Here is a 20,000-nt window from a genome sequence, read left to right as displayed (position 1 = left end):
CAGGAACCTTTCCAGTTTTTTTCTCTCTCGCCACTTATATAAAAAGCAGCGCACGAGATGAGTTCTGCTGGAACTCTGATGATGAAAATGATGAGGAAGGGGAACTGAGTTCCCCTGAGTCCCCCCCCCATTTCAAGCATTGGCTGCAACCATTCCACTTCCCTCCGGTCAGGCCAGTCATACACACCTCCGTTACGGTGTTAAGCAATCTCCGCGGTGACTAATTGAGCTCTTAAACGTGAGAAGTGATAACAGGAAACGACAGAGCGGGAGAGGAGGAGATGAGAAGGAAGGGAGGGAGGGAAAAGGAAGGAAGGGAAGGAATGAAAAAACGAGCGTCGTAATTTGTACTTCCCCGCTGAACTAACTGCAGCGAGGTGATTTAGCGACGCTTTCCCGAGGTCGGCTGATTTAGGACAGTCGTGTGGATGAATGCGAACAAGCGCAGCGGCCACAGCAGTACCTGCGTGCGTGTGTTTGGGGTGGGAGTGCAGAAGATGGGTGTGCGCGCGCGTGCGTGTGTGTGGGTAAAGTGGTATTTTGGTGCGAGTGTGGTTCGGGTATGGAAGTGAAGGTTGTGTGTTGAATGCGGTTTGCGTGTGAGGGTAAGAGTGTGTGCGTGTCGGGGGGTGGGGGGCACATATGGGGTGGTGTACAGTGTTTCCCACAGAAATTTTGGAAACTATGGGGGCAGCCGGGGTTTATTTTGTCCGGGGGGGGGGGGGGGGGGGGGGGGGGGGGGGGCGTCTTCTCACACGCGCCTTTTGGGGGGGGGGGGGGGGGTTGGGGTATTCCTGCAGTGTAAATGCAAAACGGCAAAACAATGACTACAGTATGACATTGGCGCATGGAGAAACTGTAGGCCTGGGCCTATATTTCAGCCATTTATATTTTGAGAAATAAGGCTACATAAGATTTTACCCATGACTTGTATAATAGTAGTACATTGTCATTGTCAAAAAATGCAGTACAGTGAATAATTTCTGTTTACAACACAGTTTCATTCGTCCCTCATGCAGGGGTCTGGGAAACAATAATAAAACAAAATAGGAGCAGAGATAAGAATTTAAGAGCACTGTGAAATTGTTAACGCATAGACAAAAAGGGTCTTAGAGGGTAGGCTATGCCTTTTCCCCCACACATATCTGTAGGCGTACACATTCTACATGAGGGGTGCTGGTCACAGGGCCAGTTTTTTCCAAATTCCTCCCATTAAAAGGGCTGAACAACATATTACACATTTATGTCTATATTCACATTCATTACACATTAATTTCTATATGCAGCCCGATGTCTCCTCTGCTGTGTCAATGAAGGTCTGTCACCAAACTCATTACAACTGTAAAACAAAGCCTAGGGAGTGTTAGTAAACTCATCCCAACTGTCCCTTCTCTGAAGGTTTTTTATATTACCCAAGTAAACTACAACAACTTGACTAGGCTTTTGATCCCTGTCTTTCAAGCACTTGTGGTTCTCTCTATAGCAGGGGTGCCCAACCTTTTTTTTAACCAAGATCTACTTTTGAAGTTGATGGTCTGCCGTGATCTACCAAGTCAAATTCAAGTCAGTATGAAAATTTAAGACCACCATAATCACCATTATTATGAACAAAATGTTTTCAGTAGGCTACTATGGCCGTATCTTTTCAGTGTGTTTTTAAAGTGTGTTGAATAGCCTATCTTTACAAAGCAATGCAGCACTGATAGTATGCAGAGATAATTTCAGTCATACACAAGTCATAAACAACTGAAACAATTTCAAAATGATAAACATTTGGTATATAAAAGGCACATAGGCCCTATTTCTAAAATATGATGAAGCATTATCATGCCTTCAGCGGTATAGGCTACAAACTAAAAAGGGCTCAGAAATTCACCATTTGTTATGGGTAAATAGTAGGCTACTATGAGAGAGAGAGAGAGAGAGCGAGAGAGAGAGCGAGAGAGAGAGAGAGAGAGAGAGAGAGAGAGAGAGAGAGAGAGAGAGAACTCATTGGATTGGTTAACACCCCTGTTAAGTGTGACTTCTTCTATGAAGGTTTTTTTTTTCAGCTCTCTGGGACAGTAGCACAGCAAAGGCTTTCTATTGTGAGTTTGGCCAATCGTTTTGTCCACAACTGAAGCAAGAAACAGCACAAATTGAAGTGAATTCCATACATGTCAACAACTAACATTTCCCTTACACGCGGCACGCGATGTAAACGCAGTTAGCGATGATGCATGCGACTAGCGATTTGGACGAAGATCCTCGCATATCGGCGTGTCATAACGCATCGTTGCGCACCTGTTCTGTTAAGGGTGGTTTATGCCTCGAGATCAGCGTCACTGCATCATGATGCAGTGAGCCGCCGCAGTTAACGTAGTGAAGCCCCCCCCATCACGCAGGTACTCTGGGGCACCTCCCCAAAATTGTGTCTCGACGCAGGGAGCGACGGCGTGAAAGGGCGAAAATAGGTCTCTGATTGGTCCTCTCGACCAGCCTGCTCTGTCCTCGAGTCGAGAACAAGCGCTACTTCCTTGTTCTAACCTTCGTCGGTCTACGGACTGTGAGCTCTTCATTAAATAAGTTGCCCGTGTTTTGTTGTTTGATTTATTTTACACGAACCGAAGACAACACATGCGCTTGCAAGTTACGACGCTGAAGTTATTTGGACAGTTGAACAGTGGTTCCGAGGTCGAGGAAACATTCCGCTTCGTCCTCGACAAATGAGCCACTTCTTTGTTCCAAACTACTACTGTGGCTGCCAGTGCGATCAAACATGCACGTGATATAAAGATTTAATGTTTCATTTTCATTCTCGTCGAGTCTGTGATGCTAAAAAACAACCGACACGTCTAGTTTACTCTTTGTATTGAAGGCAGTTTCAGCGTGGAATGACATCGCGCAGACCGTGCTTCAAAACAGGGCATAAACAAGATGTTACACGTGTGCACACATGAATCAACTGTAATATCCTTACGGTTACTTCCTAATGCTTTCCCCTCATTCTGTGTTACCGTGGGACTACTTATCCAACCAATACAGAGTCTATAGGTTGTATTTACTCCAGGAGGAAAATGCGAAGGAAATTCAAAATCGTAATTCAAATCGTTTTTAACAAAAACGGATATCGTAAAAAAAAAAAAAAATTTTTTTTTTTTTTTTTTACATTTTCGTAAACTATGGCGGCCAAATTTAAACTATGGCGGGCCGCCATAGTTTCCTCAATGTATGGGAAACACTGGTGTAGTTGGTGTGTGTTGGTAGGGGGGTGTGGGGGGTGTGGGGTGAGCGAGTAGCAGCTGTAGCAGGCATTTCATTAGAGTGCTGTCGGGGCAGCTAAATTGGCATTGATCTACTAGCCGTCGCACCCTCCGACTTGTTTATCAGCAGGGGGCCGACCCTAGGCAGCAATGCACCGTCATCTCTCTTTCTCTCTCTCTCTCTCTCTCTCTCTCTCTCTCTCTCTCTCTCTCTCTCTCTCTATCCCTCTCTCTCTCTATCCCTCTCTCTCTCTCTATCCCTCTCTCTCTCTATCCCTCCCCCCCTCTATCCCTCTCTATCCCTCTCTATCCCCCTCTCCCTCTCTCTCTCTCTCTCTCTCTCTCCCTCATGTTGCTCTCTCCCATTTCTCTCTCTCTCCTTTCTCGTCTCTCTCTCCCACCATTAAAACATCTGTACCTCTCTATTCTCCCTCCCTCTTCCCCTTAGTTTCTTCACTCATTTTCTCTCTCATTAGTTTCTCTCTCTCTCTCTCTCTCTCTCTCTGCTGGGTGTAAATCTGTGGTTGCTGCATCTGCCTGCTGTTAGCTTGGCCTGGTGCATTCCTCCGTTGTCATGGTTGCAAACGGTTACCATGCAGCAGTCGAAAGTACAGAAAGTCACTTGGTGTGTGTGTGTGTGTGTGTGTGTGTGTGTGTGTGTGTGTGTGTGTGTGTGTGTGTGTGTGTGTGTGTGTGTGTGTGTGTGTGTGTGTGTGTGTGTGTGTGTGTGTGTGTGTGTGTGTGTGTGTGTGTGTGTAGGCTTTCGTGTCTATTCCTTCCTTCACTCTTTCTTTAATTTCACTGTTCTTTTCTTACAGTCCATTCCTCCTTTCTTTCCGTCTGTCTGTCTGTCTGTCTGTCTGTCTCTCTCTCTCTCTCTCTCTCTCTCTCTCTCTCTCTCTCTCTCTCTCTCTCTCTCTCTCTCTCTCTCTCTCTCTCTCTCTCTCTCTCTCTCTCTCTCTCTCTCGCTCTCTCTCTTTCCTCTATCTCCACCCCTTTTCCTCCTGCTCCCTCTTTCTCTCTGTCTCCTTGTGAAACACTGTTGTTCCCATAAGGGAGTTCCCCTCCTGGCTGACAGTCGGGATGAGATAGGGCTTTAATTTTGATTGGTCCTAGCAACGCTCCCCGCATCCCCCATCACTCACAACCAGAAGATGTTTCCACTTAAACAACAGCTAAAGGGTCTTTAAAAGTCACAGACCTTTTTTCACCCTTGCCAGTCTCTCGTTCATCCTTAACCAAATACCCGAATCACTCAAGAGTTATAGTCTTTCTTTCCTTTTCTCTTTCTTTCTTTCTTTCTTTCTTTCTTTCTTTCTTTCTTTCTTTCTTTCTTTCTTTCTTTCTTTCTTTCTTTCTTTCTCGTCGCCCGCTTGTTCGTTCAGGCCTGAGACAAGGTTAAATAGAGCGTGCTGGATGCCTTGCTCCTCCTGGTCAGGTAAAAATGTTAGCAGGTGCCTGTGGTGTGTGTGTGCGTGCACGCGTGTGCGTGTGCAAGCATGGGGTGTGTGTGTGTGTGTGTGTGTGTGCGCGCGTGCGGGTGCGAACATGTGCGTGCGTGCGTGTGCGCGCGCAAGCATGTTGTGTGTGTCTGTGTCTGTGTGTGTATGTCTGTGTGCGTGTTCGCGTCTGTGTGTGTGCGTGTGCTTGCCTGTGGTGTGTGAGTGATCACGGAGGTAAGATCAGTCACAGGTGGGGAGATGCGAGACCCTGAACAGATGTGCTGAATGCTGGAGGCTGCCCAAGGAGGAGGGGAAGGAGGAGGAGAAGGAGGAGTGCGAGTGTGTGTGTGTGTGTGTGTGTGTGTCTGTCTGTCTGTCTGTCTGTCTGTCTGTCTGTCTGTCTGTCTGTCTGTCTGTCTGTCAGTCTGTCTGTCTGTGTCTAGAATGGTCTGTGTGTATATGTAGAAGTGTGTGTCAGTGTGCCGTTAAAACTGTGAGTTTGTGTGTTAAAGATTTGTGTGTGTGTGTGGTGGGGTGGAAGGGTGTGGGGTGGAGTGAGGTGGGATGTGTTGGAGGATGGAGGGAAGGAAGGAGGTTTGTTCAGTGTGGCTGCAGGTCTTTTGGTGCATCTGTGAGGCTTTAATTGCAAAGGAAGGCGTGTGTGTGCGTGTGCGTGTGCGTGTGCGTGTGCGTGTGCGTGTGTGTGTTTGTGTGTGTGTGTGTGTGTGTGTGCGTGTGCGTGTGCGCGTGTGCGTGTGTGCGTGCGCGTGCGTGCACGCTTACGTGTGTGTGTGTGTGCGTGTGTTTGTGTGCCTGTGTGTGTGTGTGTGTGTGTGTTGAATTGCAAGGTGGCACCAAAGGTTGATTGGTCCCCTTTGGATCGACGTGGGCAGATTTGATCTGACATTCCACCTCCTTTTTTTATCTCCTTTCTAAGTTTTCTTTTTCTCCCCCTCTCTACATCACTCCATCCGTTCACCTTTTGGACTTGTCTTCTTTCTGGTCTTTGTATCCACTGCTTTCACATCTTCTCTCAAGTTCTGGAAATGGTTAGAGTTGAGTAGAGTCAAGGACTTCTATTTAATCTTTTAAACCACCCCTCAGTTGTGGCATCATGTCACGTCACGGTATCTTTCCATCTTGAAGGAAATTGACTTTCGCAAGTTGCTCTGCTCTGTTTCATGTCAGATGTTCTAAAACAGAAATGATTGATATGGTGGTTAAAAGTTCACAATATTTTATCATCAAAGTCCTCAAGGTCCAAAGTGTCATATTTTGAAATGTTCTTCAACAGAATTTGTCTTGCCTTCTCTCAACCTTGTTCTTTTTTTTTAATGAATATTTACCCACCACAATCAATTTCAAGTGTTTGCACCATCCTCCATGTTCACGTGGTGTGGTTCAAAAATATCTTATTTTTCAGTCATTATGACAAGAACAGCAGAAAACTACTCGGGTACCATTTCATATCACAACGTATTGTAGAGGTATCATCAATGAGTTTTAAATCTCTGTCGCTGTCTCTAACCCCCCTTACATTTCTTTCACTTGTTAAAACTGCCCGGGCCTTCTTTTCTCTTTACTTTACTCTCTTTGTCTCTGTCTCTGTCTCTGTCTCTCTCTCTCTCTCTCTCTCTGTCTCTGTCTCTCTCTCTCTCTCTCTCTCTCTCTCTCTCTCTCAAATATATAAAAACCCAAACTGCTGCTCAGGCACGAATTCATATCACGGCATATTGCAAAGATATTATAAATGAGTATTAAATCTCCCCCTCCCCTTCCTCTCTGCTCAGAACCATTCCATATGATAGCATGACATGTTCTAAAGATATTATAAATTATAATAATACCCAACAATTGGGTGTTAAATATATTGCACCCCCACTCCCCTCCCACCTCAATACACAGCTCAAAATTGACACCAGTTAATATGATATGACATAATATATATATTTAACATTTTTTTGTCAAGATAAAACAATTGGGTGCTAAATCTCCCTCTGTTTCTCTCTTTCCCTCCTGCCATCTGTTTCACACAGCTCAAACAGCTTGGGTACCACTCCGTATAACCAAGATATCATATGACACCATTCATATCATATCAAGATATTCTAATTGAGTGTTAAATCTGTGTCTCTTTCTCTCTCTCTCTCCCCTCTCCTCTCTGCTCCCCCTCTCCTTTCTTTTCTTTTTTTTTACGAACAGCTCAAAACTGTTCGGGCCTGCGGACCTGCAGCAAGTGCCTGGAGCAGCCGGAGTGCGGCTGGTGCGGGGACCCCAGCAACACGGGCCGGGGCCAGTGCATGGAGGGTTCGTACCGGGGGCCCGTGCGGAGCCCGGCCAAGCTGAACCAGGCCCAGGCCCAGGGGCAAGGGCAGGGGCAGCAGGGCCACACGCTCCTCTCGCAGAGCCGGGACATGGTGCTGGAGCCGGCCCTCTGTCCCCGGGACAAGGGATATGAGTGGGCCTTCATCCAGTGCCCTGGTAAGATATACAGCTGTAGTGTACTGTCAAACTTATTCTGGTCCAAGGATTACATACAGTCAATTTAATGGCAATGTTACTGCAAAATGTTGCATAACAGTGGAAGTTAACCATTTCAAGGTGGATTACATTGACTGTAAATGGTGACCAAAGAGAAGACAAATCAGTTTGTTGTTTTTTTTTTTTTTGTGCTTATAATATATTTATATGGAATTGCTTTAAGCGGGCTTTCATCTATTGGCCCTGGTGAAACCTGGTAGTTGCTGGTCACGTACACATTCATACAGGATATGATTTGTCTGACCTGATATGCCATGTATTGAACTATTCTTACAAAAAGGCACGCTGATTAAGAACTTGTCACTCTCTTTGGATATGCATAGCAGTCGATAGAACAAACTTTTAATGTTTTCATGCAATGATATAATTACACTGTGTATGCTGTTATGTACTTACACTGTGCCTGTACAGTACTTACATGGACTGCAACCAGGCAACTTAACCATTAAGTACTGTGCAAGTTATTTATTTGAAGAAACTTGACTTTGTGCTTGACTTTCACTTTGACTTTGACTTAATGATATGGAAATACACATTGAACAGGGCCTTTTCAGAGAAAATGCTAGAGCAGAACCTCCAAACGGAGGAACTTCACTCTTTACTTCTCTAAACTGAATACTGATTAAAGTCACACTGTAAGCCATTGCTCCTACAAATGCATAACTCAAAAACATCCGTCTAGCTTCGTTCTTTCCCAAACTGGGACACTAAATTGTAGTAACACTCACGTTACAGATGTTGGTAAAATGTAAAGTCACACTGCATTACTGAGATGTTTTGAGGTTTTATAACGACAAATACACTGCAGCTGATTTTGTGAGTTGTTTGTCTGGTGGTATTGGAATCAGGTGGACAGCAGATATACAGATATGTGTAGTTAATGCAGCATAACACAAAATATTTTGTTTCACAAATGAACGTGGTGAGCTCCGCCGCAGACATTAAAGCGGAGACAGCAGGCCTGTTTTGTGATGAAATTACAGAGATAGGGTATGCAATTTGTCAGCACCGGGCCTTTTATCAGTCTACCACAGAAGCTTTTGTTTCATCAGGAACGCTAAAATGAAGGAGGAGTGTGTGTCTGTGTGTGTCTGTGTGTGTGCGTGTGTGTATGTGTCTGCGTGTGTGTCTGTGTCTGTGTCTGTGTTTGTGTGTGTGTGTGTGTGTGTGTGTGTGTGTGTGTGTGTGTGTGTGTGTGTGTGTGTGTGTGTGTGTGTGTGTGTGTGTGTGTGTGTGTGTGTGTGTGTGTGTGTGTGCACGTCTGTGTTTGCGTGCGTGTCTATCTCTCTCGCTCTCTTTCTGTGTGTTTCTCTCTCTCTCTCTCTCTCTCTCTCTCTCTCTCTCTCTCTCTCTCTCTCTCTCTCTCTCTCTCTCTCTCTCTCTCTCTCTCTCTCTCTGCGCGCGCGCGTGTGTGTTTGTACCTGTGTGTTCATCTGTTCCCCTGTCGGTCTGTCTGACTGTCTGTCTATGTGCACATTCTTACATCTCTCTCTCTCTCTCTCTCTCTCTCTCTCTCCCTCTCTCTCCCTCTCTCTCTCTCCAGCTTGCCAGTGTAACGGCCACAGCACGTGTGTGAACGGCAGCGTGTGCGAGCAGTGCCGTAACCTGACCACGGGCGCCCAGTGTGACACCTGCATGCCTGGCTACCACGGAGACCCCACCAACGGAGGGAAGTGCCAAGGTGAGTAGTGGTGACGATGACGCCGATCATGATAGGGGCCGTGGTGGCTCAGGTGTTAGAGGAGCCGTTCGGCAACCAGGCTCGAGGCCTGCTCTGCCTGACCCCATCGATGCGTCCTTGAGCAAGATGCTTCACCCCAAGTTGCTCCTGTTGGCAAGGTGGTACCCTGCGTGGCAGCCACTGCCACCGGTGTGTGAATTTGAGTGTGAATGGGTGAATGTGAGGCATACAATGTAAGCGCTTTGAGTGCTCGAAGGAGTGGAAAGGCGCTATATAAATGCATTTACCATTTACCATGATGATGATTAGTGCAGTTATTATTGATCACTGAGGGAAATGAAGGTGTCAAGTAGCTTACACATAATGCACGTGATGAGCATTGCAAGGCAAAAATAATGATACAAATATTAACTTAGTTTGAGTAGCACAGAATATGTAGATCAAAACACTCCAAATGATACTGGAAAGTTCTGGTTGTGCCTGCGGAGATGCCTTCTTGAAAATCGAAAGATTTTTTCCTCCCATGCCTTGAATTACTTTCATCTTGGTGCCAACAGGAAATTAAGACTTGATAATGTAGTGCAAATAGTTAGATTTTCTTATGGCAAGTTTATTTCATGTTTGCTCGTTGGCTGTCCGTCAGAATTTGCTAGTGGGATTTGCTGCCCATGAACTGTGGAATCGGTCAGAAGTGCCATCTTTAATGACTCATTGAAGTATGTTAAAGACTCATTAAAATGTCGGATGACTTGTGGAGGTGGTTAACTTCAAATTGTTGCCTAGTAGCCCTTTAATAGGTTGACAGAACCACAGGGTTGGTACATTTTAAGACATGCCAAATTATTTAGCTGTCCGAAAGCAGCGGGAGTCAGAAAAAAAATAGTGCCATAAGCCAAAGTGCTGTGGTCCATTACAGTGCTATATACCATCTCCGCCAAGAGGGGGCACTGATGACACATAGATTTTTATTTTGAATTTTTCTTTTTCTTCTATTTTCATGTTTTTTTTCTGAAGACCTGAACTCTTAGTCCCTCTTGTATTCACACTTGCAGACAAAAAGCACACATTCTGGAAGACATACAAAAACGGGCAGACGCGCACGCGCACACACACACACACACACACACACACACACACACGCGCACGCGCACGCACGCACACACACACACACACACACACACACACACACACACACACACACACACACACACACACACACACACACGCGCGCACGCACACGCACACGCACACGCACACGCACACGCACACGCACGCACACAAACGCACACAAACACTGGAGGGGATAGGTTGCAGGTGAGGCGAGCAGACACGTGCGCTGCTGTAGGTGAGATTAAACCCCCCAAGCTTTAGTGTGAGAGTGCAAGTGTGAGTAAGAGAGACACTGTGGTGTTTGTGTATGTGTGTGTGTGTGTGTGCTTGCCTGTGTGTGTGTGTGGAAGAGAGAGGGCAAGTGTGCATTTGAGCCCCAAAGGTTCACAAGTCAGAAAAATGCATTTCATCTCGCACTGCTCAGTACAGGTCTGTTTTAAATAGACACGTGCAGAGAGGGCATGCACACACCACACATGTGAGAAAGCCAGCCAGGTTAACCAGAACTAACTCTCCTTGGCAAAGCGCTGGGCAGTGTTCTGGACTTTTCCCTTCTACACTTCTCTCTACTGCTCTCCTTCCCTTCCTGATGTCTTTTATTTGCTCCTCTCCTCTCCTCTCCCCTCCTCTCCCCTCCTCTCCCCTCCTCTCCTCTCCTCTCCTCTCTTCTCCCCTCCTATCCTCTCCCCTCCTATCCCCTCCTCTCCCCTCCTCTCCTCACCTCTCCTCACCACTCCTCCTCCTCTCCCATTTCTCCTCATCTCCCCTCTTCTCTCCTCTCCCCTCCTATCCTCTCCCCTCCTCTCCTCCTCCTCTCCCCTTTCTTGGCCCCAGTGTCTGCTGATGAGTGCTAGTGTCTGTAATTAAGGAGTGGTACCCAGTCGGGTAGCAGATTGGAGCCTGTGCTGCTTGGCTTTTTGCTCCGGGCCCTTTCCAGGGGACAGCCAGACTAACAGCCATCACTACAGTGCAGACAGCACAGCACAGCACAGCACAGCACAGCACAGCACAGCACAGCACAGCACAGCACAGCACAGCACAGCACAGCACAGCACAGCACAGCACAGCACAGCACAGCACAGCACAGCACAGCACAGCACAGCACAGCCGGACCTTTGTGTGTGTGTTTGTGCTTGTGTACACATATGTGCGTGCATGTCTGTCTGTGTGTTTGCAGGGAGGGTTTTTTTGTGTGTGTGTGTGCATGTTCCTGTTGGTGTGCGCTGTTTGTGATTTTGCATTGTGTTTTTTGTGTGTGGGTGCGCACGGGTGTGCGCTTGTGTGTGACCGTGTGTCTGACCCATCCAATTTCAATCTCTCCCACTTGGGCCTCTTCTTGGACATCACAGGTCTCCGTCACGCTGAGGGGAATAATGAGCGTTCACAGCTGGCTCAGCTCTGCCCAACGGGCCTTCAATACAAATGTATATTTAAAGCAACCCATACAAACCCAAATGAATGAGTCAATGAAAAAGAATAATATTATGATAATTGTTATTATTATTATTATTATTATTATTATTATTATTATTATTTTTATTTTTATTCTTTTCTAAAAGTGTATATTCAATAATGTGTTTGTGAGCTTGGACCTTGTGTTTATTTGGGCATTGATTACGCTGATGTAAATTCTTCTACATTGCCATTGGTTACATTGTATGCATGTATTGTGCAGAGTAGAGTACCAATGTATGGGCACGCACGCACGCTAGCACCCACGCTAGCACGCAAGCGCCTCCTCCTTTGAACTGTAGATCCTCGACATGTTTACTGCGTAACTCTTACCCGTCGCTACCACTAGCCTTCTAGCCACTGTATATAGCGAGAAATGTAAAAGTATCACATGGCTAGTGCCATCAGAGGTGCTACCGCTGCTTCATTCCTAGGGAATGCATTTTTGGCGGTGTTTCGACAAGTGCAGCATATATACGAGGCTCACTCTCTGTCATAGAAGTCTGAACAAAGGTGTGTGTGTGTGCGTGTATGCATGCGTGCTTTTGTGCATGTGTGTGTTCGTACCTGTATGTGTGAAAATGTGAAATCTTTTGGGGATATCAAGACCAGGTGGGGAAAAGTAGCTTGCAGCAGATTCCAAAAGTATCTTTCTTTAGTAAGGTGTTGATACTGCACACGGTCTGCCTGATGTCTCTCCCCATTCTTTTCAAACTTGTTAGATCCCCATCCCCTCCCTTTCCATTTCCCACCAAATGTTTTTTTTAATAGTAAACAATCAAAGAAACAAACAAACAAACAATCAAACACAAACAAACCAAAAATCAATGCCCGAGCATTCCACTGCATTACATTCCAGAATCACTTGTGCTATGTACATCTGAGTACTTCTGATAAAAGCAGAGATTCTCTAAGTATATCTCTGTACTCTCTCTGATAAAAGCATGATGTACTTCCTCGAAGCAGTCTGAATACGCATTTACTTATGTTTGAGGGTGTTAACCTAAGAATAAAAGTGTGTATGTCTATTTTCTGTGTATCTGTGTGTCTGTGTGTATGCACGTGCGTCTGTGCATACGTGCGTGTGTGTGTAAGTGAAATTTCTGAAACTTTCAGTCAACTTGCAGTCTAAATCAGCTTTATTAACACCTTTACGCTTTTATCACCTATATTAGCAATTCACATAATAGACGCATGCTAACATTAGCTCTATAGCAGGTGAACAGATGTGCCTGTTAACCATCACACGCTTAGGCAAGCACAATATCTCTGCCATATGTCATGCTTCAAGGGCACCCGTCTTTTTCTCAACAAAGCCCAAGATTGATAGATAGAAGATCTTTATTGACGTATTGACGTATTGACTTTATTGAAGTATTTTCATTATTCGTTTAATGCACTAGTATATTTCCGTTCTAAACTGAATCCATTAACTCGTTAAGACACAACATTATAAATTTACTGTTACCAGAATGGCAATGACCAAGTCGTAGTGCATAACTTAAGGCCCTGTGTTATGTCATAGTATTGTAGTACTATGGTAGTTAACTTTTCAAAGTCTGTTACTGCGTGCCACTGGAGTTACGGCATCCAAGTCTTTGTACGTTGATACCAGAAGGATGATATGAGATATGAGGATGATATGAGAGAAGCTCACAGTAGCTATTTCCATTGTGGTGTGTTTTGTACGCATACAGTAGTTGTTATTATATATTTAGTAGTTGTTGTGCATTTATATCTGCATAAATGCATGTGACAAAACAAACGCACGCGGCTGTTCAGTGATGCTACATAATACAAAAGGCGTAGACTGTGATATGACAAAAACAAACGCCCTGTGCTTGCAGTGATAGTTGATTGTACACACACACCACACGACACACACACACACGCACACACGCACACACACACGCACACACGCACGCACACACACGCACGCACACACACACACGCACACACACACACACACACACACACACACACATTCATAACAACAGAAATGCAACTGTACACTGCTCTTGTCAGTGGGTGATGCATTAGTGTACTCGTACGGATGAATAGCAAAAAATATACCTGCTGCAATAGCCACAAAAAGGGGCCACGGATCCGGGACACCATTATTACTTTCTGGTGGTCACTGCGGAAATATCTAAAGGAGATCAGGACAAGTCAAGTCATGCATTTACAAAAAACGGAGAAAAAAGATCGTTTTATTGAACATTTGCTTCTTTTTGTGGGAAAAAAGGGTCTGTGTTTGCAATTTTGTACAAGTAACACTTATGACCCCTACAGTGGATTGTTCATCACCTAAAACATGACATGACGGTCTCAACCCTTCCTCTCTATACAGTAGCTGTAAGGCCTTCTGTGTGTGGTTTTTTGTGTGTGCAATCGGTCGCTATTTGTGGTATGCGAGAGAAAGTGAGTATATGTGGGTTTTTTTTTTTCCTCTTCCTGACGTCACCTGGTTTAAGGGCATTTTGTTTTGCATGAGGAAAGCGCAGTGCAGCTCTGTCTGGGCAGACAAGTAGCCAGGGATTCTGTGTCAAGCATTTACTCCTCCTCCTCCCAAAGCCGCACGCACGCACGCACGCACGCACGCACGCACGCACGCACGCACGCACGCACGCACGCACGCACGCACGCACGCACTCAAAACGCCTGGGCCCATCTACTTGACATGTCATACTTTGAAATGAGAGAGAGAGAGAGAGAGAGAGAGAGAGAGAGAGAGAGAGAGAGAGAGAGAGAGAGAGAGAGAGAGAATAGGACATGAGGAGATTGTGAGGCACGAGTGATTTCAAAGAGACAAAGAGAATGAATAGAGAGTACCGATTGCTTGCCTCGTCATCCTGGAGGCATCCTAGAGGATCTCAGGACTGGCAGGAAGGCACATTATTGGCTTCTATGCCTTTCTTTGACAGGACAGTCAAAGATGGTGACAGGAAGCGAATGGGACAGAGAGACAGGGGAGGATCGGGAAATGACCCTGGCCGGACTCGAACCGGGGTCCCCGTGGGTGGGCATGCAAGCCCAAATGTGGGGGGGGGGCTTAGCGCGCTGCGCCACAGCGCCCCCCAGGAAGGCACATTATTAATTGAATAAGTTTGTCATGTAGACATTTATGTGTTTAGTTTGCCAGTTTAGCTTTTGCACCTCAAACAGAGGAGGTCCCCTAACCAGGACATTTGCAGCCATTAGAGGAGGAGCACAGAGCAGGCACTGCTGCTGAGTCAGAGATTCTTTAATTATATAGAGATATGCCAATGTAATAGATTGCTATGGGCACCTAACATGACCAGGTTCCGGTCTGCCTAAAGAGGCGTGTCATAATGCTCCTAGCATTGAATAGAACAGTCCTTAGGTCTGCCTAGGTCTGCCTAAAGGGGGATCCCCCACCCCCCACCCCCCCTTGCAATAATAGAACCCGGAAACAATGGGCCAATGGAACCTCTCTCTCTCTACTCTCTCTGGCTGAGTCCCCTGGTCTGAACAGACCCACTCATGTAGAGGTGGAAAGACAAGCACTTAAGAGCGTGAGCGGGCAGAGAGATGGGTGAGCTTTTTTTGTTTTCTGAAAGGTGCCATGTAACAAATAAGAGTAATTATTGTTATTATTATTATTATTATTATTGTTATTATTATTATTATTATTATCATTATTGATGATGATCATTTGAAAGGAAGAAAGAGGGAAGAGAGAGAGAGCATGCAAGATGACAGAAAGTGAATAAAGGGAATGGGAGAGGTGGAGCGAGAGAAAGAAAGCAAGCATTAGAGAAGGATGAGGATGGATGGAGTGATCGGAAGGGACTCGGGAGAGAAAGAAAACTCCATTAGCCCGGCCGGGGTCAATGACCCCTCACCGCAGGGACTTCATTTGAACTATTTTGCTGCCACACTAAGCTGGCAGGTGTCCATTGTCTCTGAAGAGCAGATTTCGAGAAATTGCCACCCACCCTTTTTATAAAAATATGATTACGCACACACATTCTGCCACTTATTGCTGAATTCAAAATGGATTTTCATCCTGATAAAAGCTTGGCAACACACCGGAAGCCTGTCTGTTCCTATAGTGAGTGTTAAACTGTGCATGTCCAAGTGTGAGCACACACACACACGTATGTGTGATTGTTTATGTGCGTGTCTGCGAACTTGCGCGACGCTTGTGTACGTGTGTGCGCGCATGTGTGCTTTGGCCCCTGGTAGTTGGTATAGGTGGTAGGGCGTAATTTGGGTGTAGAGAGGTGATTAGTGATGTTGTGATGTGGGAATGTTATCCTCTAAAGCAGGAGCGAGGGAGCTGCTAGCTGGATGTTCTTTGAAATGGGATCCACGTGTGCCCTGGGTGACGATTATGTTGTCCGTGTCCGAACGAGAGACAAAAAAAATGCAGCGGCAACTCTCTGCCTCTCTGTCTCCGTCTCTCCGTCTCTCTGTCTCTCTGTCTCTGTCTCTGTCTCTGTCTCTCTCTCTCTCTCTCTCTCTCTCTCTCTCTCTCTCTCTCTCTCTCTCTTTCTTTCTCTCTCTCTCTCTCTCTCTCTCTTTCTTTCTCTCTCTCTCTCTCTCTCTCTCTCTCTCTCTCTCTCTCTGTCTCTGCCTGTCTATGTCCTTGTGTATTTGTCTGTCTCTTCTCTCCTTTTCCAGGCATGCATGCACGTACACACTCAGCCACAAATTGGATTCCACCCCACCTCCAGAGGACATGATGCTCAGACACAGGCCTGGCGTGCGTGTCTGTGTGAGTGCGTGCGCGTGTGTGCGTGTGAAAAAATATGCAACTAAGTTGTGCACTGCTTATATAATAATGACTAGCTCCTGCATTCACATGCAAACCTTTGGGGCAAGTGAGAGCCCAGGGCATTGTGTGTGTGTGTGTGCGTGTGCAGTAGTTATTTTTTCTCTCTGTCTCACTCCCTCTGCTTCTCTCCATCTGTTTATGTATGTTTCTGATGTTCATTTTGCTCTCTCTGTGTCTTCCATGACCGTGGAGGTGAAGGTCAAATGTTTTATTTATTTATTTATTTGCTCGCTAGCTGGTGCAGAAGAGCTCGCTAATGCAATGCTGTATTGTTATATTTTATTTGTATGCGCGCGTGCGTGCGTGCGTGTGTGTGTGCGTGTGTGTGTGTGTGTGTGTGTGTGTGTGTGTGTGTGTGTGTGTGTGTGTGTGTGTCTTTCTATAAGATGTTATGGTCTGGCAGCTCTCTCTCTCTCTCTCTCTCTCTCTCTCTCTCTCTCTCTCTCTCTCTCTCTCTCTCTCTCTCTCTCTCTCTCTCTCTCTCTCTCTCTCTCTCTAACTGTTTGACCCAAGGGCAGCTTAACCTCGCTTGCTCACACCTCACTCACTCACCACCTGCCAGCATGGCTACCTCTCCGACCACACACAACGTGTCTTGTATCTCTTGTTCTTCCTCTGTCTGTTAAGTTCTTGCTCTGTTCACCACATACAGTACCGGCCTAACTCACGACCACACACAATCTGCTGTTCTTCTCTGTCTTTCTCTCTGTTGCTCTTTTCTTCCTCTGTCTGTCTCTCTGTTCGTCTGTCTTGTTCTGGCTCTGCCCGACTTTCTCAACCCTCCCATACTTACCTGCCGAGGTCACCATCATAGAGAACCTCAGTAGTTGAAGAGTCCAAAACCATTACAAAGAGTAAAGCCATTACAATAGTCGGTTTAGATTCATTTTTATATTGTGCGAGTGGGGTAAGTACTATAGTGCCAAAGGGTAAGTTGTGCCTCCCCCTGTATATAGTTAACCAAAGTTATACAGGGAGGTCATATGACCACATATTTTGGGGAGTTTTCGGTAACACTTTACTTAAAGCCAACATTATAAGCACATTTATAACAAATTATAATGCACATTATAATTACTTACAACGTATTATGACTACACTCATAATGCTTCATGATGCTTTATATTAACAGTTATGAATAACTATGAATCTAGCTGATAATGCTTTATAAATCCAAGGGTGTCATGAGTGCTCATGACTGGCTATAAACTACAGGCTGCGTGATGGGGCTTATAGTACATTATGAGCACCTATACCCCTCTATGCACAGACCTGGATGATAAACTGTCATAAGGGCTCATATGATGCTATAATGTTTCATGTGACATCACAAGTCGTCAATGTGTGCTCTAAGTAAAGTGAAGTTCATATGGATGCATCTATAATGCACTGTATAATGCACATCTATAATGCATCATAATGTACTGTAAGCCCCATCAGGCAGCCTGTAGTTCATATCCAGTCATGAGCACTCATAATACCCTTGGATTTATAAAGTATTATAAGCTAGATTCGTGGTTATTCATTACTGTTAACATAAAGCATCATGAAACATCATCGGTGTAGTCTTAATGTGTTGTAAGTAATTATAATGTGCATAATAATTTGTTATAAATGCGCTCATAATGCGCTATACGTAGATATGGGCTTCATAGAAAGTGTTACCGAGTTTTCTATTGCACTCATCCAGAAAAAATATGGAGCCCTGTTGTTTGAGAGGTAAGCACATTGTAGTGAGGAAATGTGTTTTTACTGTTTATAATCGTCATTATAATTATAATCGTCATCAAATGTCAAACTGGCCCCCTGCCCTATGTCAACTAAATGTTGAAATGTGATAATTTCCAGGGATTCTGATAACTGCTTATGAGAAAAAAATATTCTAGCCCCTGTAGCTCCTTGACTGCTCAGCACAAAATATTTTTGCCACTTCCTGTGGATTCTACAGAGTATCTGCTTTTCAAATGGTACCATCCACTTGATGATAGGCCACTTGATGATAGAAGTATGTGGGCACAATGCCCATTTAAGTAAATGTTGTGCAAAAGCTTAAAAAAAAAGTCAGTCTAAGTAAAAACTGGCAACACTTACCCCACTCTACTCCAAGTATATTCTTCAAATGATTTCAATCATGAAGACCACTTAAATGCTATTACGACAGGTCAAGCCCAAACACAATGAGAGAGACTGATCAGTAAGTTTACTAAATTTCTAGAATTTCAGCCTATTTTTTGTAAACTCCTCACAAATGCACTTAAATGCCTCTCTCGCTACCCACCTTGCAAATACTTAGTCTCCATCTTGAGCGACCGCAAGTCATACCCCCCCCCCCCCTTTACCCTTGCACTTTTTCCACTCTTATCTTGATATTTTGTACCCTGCTCATTTCTACTTCGCTGTTTGTGTTTCCCCCTCTTTTTCCCCTCTTGTTCTTGTGGATTTGTGGTGAAGATGTGCTTGTGTGTCTTTGTTTGTATGTTTGTATGCTGTTTGTCGGATTTTTGACATTGTTGAGGCTTGGTGTTTGTGTGTGTATGCATGTGTGTGCGTGTGTGTGTGTGTGTGAGACCATGCGTGCATGCATGTGTTTGTGCGCTCATCTGTGTCTCAGCTTTTTTGGACAGTTGTGAGGCATTCTGGCATTGACCCACGTAAGGGCACAAAATAAAGCACTACTCATAAGCTGCGTGTGTGTGTGTGTGAGTGTTTCTGTGTGTGTGTCTGTGTGTGTTTCATTAGCCCTAACAGTGTGGAACCGTCTTGACTGGCAGACACAACAGTGTTTCTACACCAGCAGCAACGCTGGGGTTTCTTTAGCAAATTAGCTTGTGTGCGTGTGCGTGTGTGTGATTGTGCTTGGGCAGCCACCAGGCTGCTTCTTCAGGAAATTACTTTTAATTTATCTAATGCTCTTGTAGCATCTTAACATGTGGCACCTCTCTCATCACACACACACACACACACACACACACACACACACACACACACACACACACACACACACACACACACACACACACACACACACACACACACACACACACACACACACACACACACACACACACACACACACACACACACACACACACCACCGTATACAAAACCAATCACACATATGCAAACACATACTGTATCTCTGTCTCTCTGCTGTGTGTCTTTTCCTCTGTCTGTCTGTCTGTCTGTCTGTCTGTCTGGGTCACACACACGCACACGCACACGCGCACACACACACACACACACACACACACACACACACACACACACACACACACACACACACACACACACACACACACACACACACACACACACACACTCCCCAAAGTGGTGACACAACATAACCTGAAAGAACCTCCAGCTCTCTTTTTCTCCCACTTTATTCTCTTCTCTTTTTTCTTTTTTAAAAAGGAGGAGGTCTTGGGTCACCGAAAGCACTCAATTAGCGGCGGCAGAAATCAAGGCCTGCTGTCCTCTGTCCCCGCGCTCAACTCCCCCCGTGGGTTTCACGTTTGCTTGCTTTAGCTCGCACTCGCACAACTCTCTCTCTCCTCCCTCCCTCTCTCTCTCTCTCTATCTCTCTCTCTCTCTCTCTCTCTCTCTCTCTCTCTCTCTCTCTCTCTCTCTCTCTCTCTCTCTCACACAATTAGTTTAAAAGCAGTTAAGTTGATGGCTGCTCAAGGCACTTAAATCTCTCCACCTTTCTCTCTCTCTCTCTCTCTCTCTCTCTC

General features: G+C 45.4%; 1 protein-coding gene across 4 annotated transcripts in view; it reads left to right on the top strand.

Annotated features, from left to right (window-relative positions):
* atrnl1b (attractin-like 1b) overlaps positions 1-20,000 on the top strand; it is a 302,089-nt gene that overhangs the window by 116,626 nt on the left and 165,463 nt on the right. For all 4 annotated transcript variants that reach the window (XM_063220554.1, XM_063220555.1, XM_063220557.1 and 1 more), the window contains 2 exons: positions 6,887-7,165; positions 8,769-8,906. In XM_063220554.1, coding sequence (XP_063076624.1) covers positions 6,887-7,165; positions 8,769-8,906 — 417 coding nt within the window. The remainder of the gene's footprint in view (positions 1-6,886; positions 7,166-8,768; positions 8,907-20,000) is intronic.

Source organism: Engraulis encrasicolus, chromosome 17, assembly GCF_034702125.1.
Source record: "Engraulis encrasicolus isolate BLACKSEA-1 chromosome 17, IST_EnEncr_1.0, whole genome shotgun sequence".
Taxonomy (NCBI): domain Eukaryota; kingdom Metazoa; phylum Chordata; class Actinopteri; order Clupeiformes; family Engraulidae; genus Engraulis; species Engraulis encrasicolus.
The sequence above is the reverse complement of the archived record's forward strand: the minus strand, read 5'-3'. Positions and strand labels throughout refer to the sequence as shown.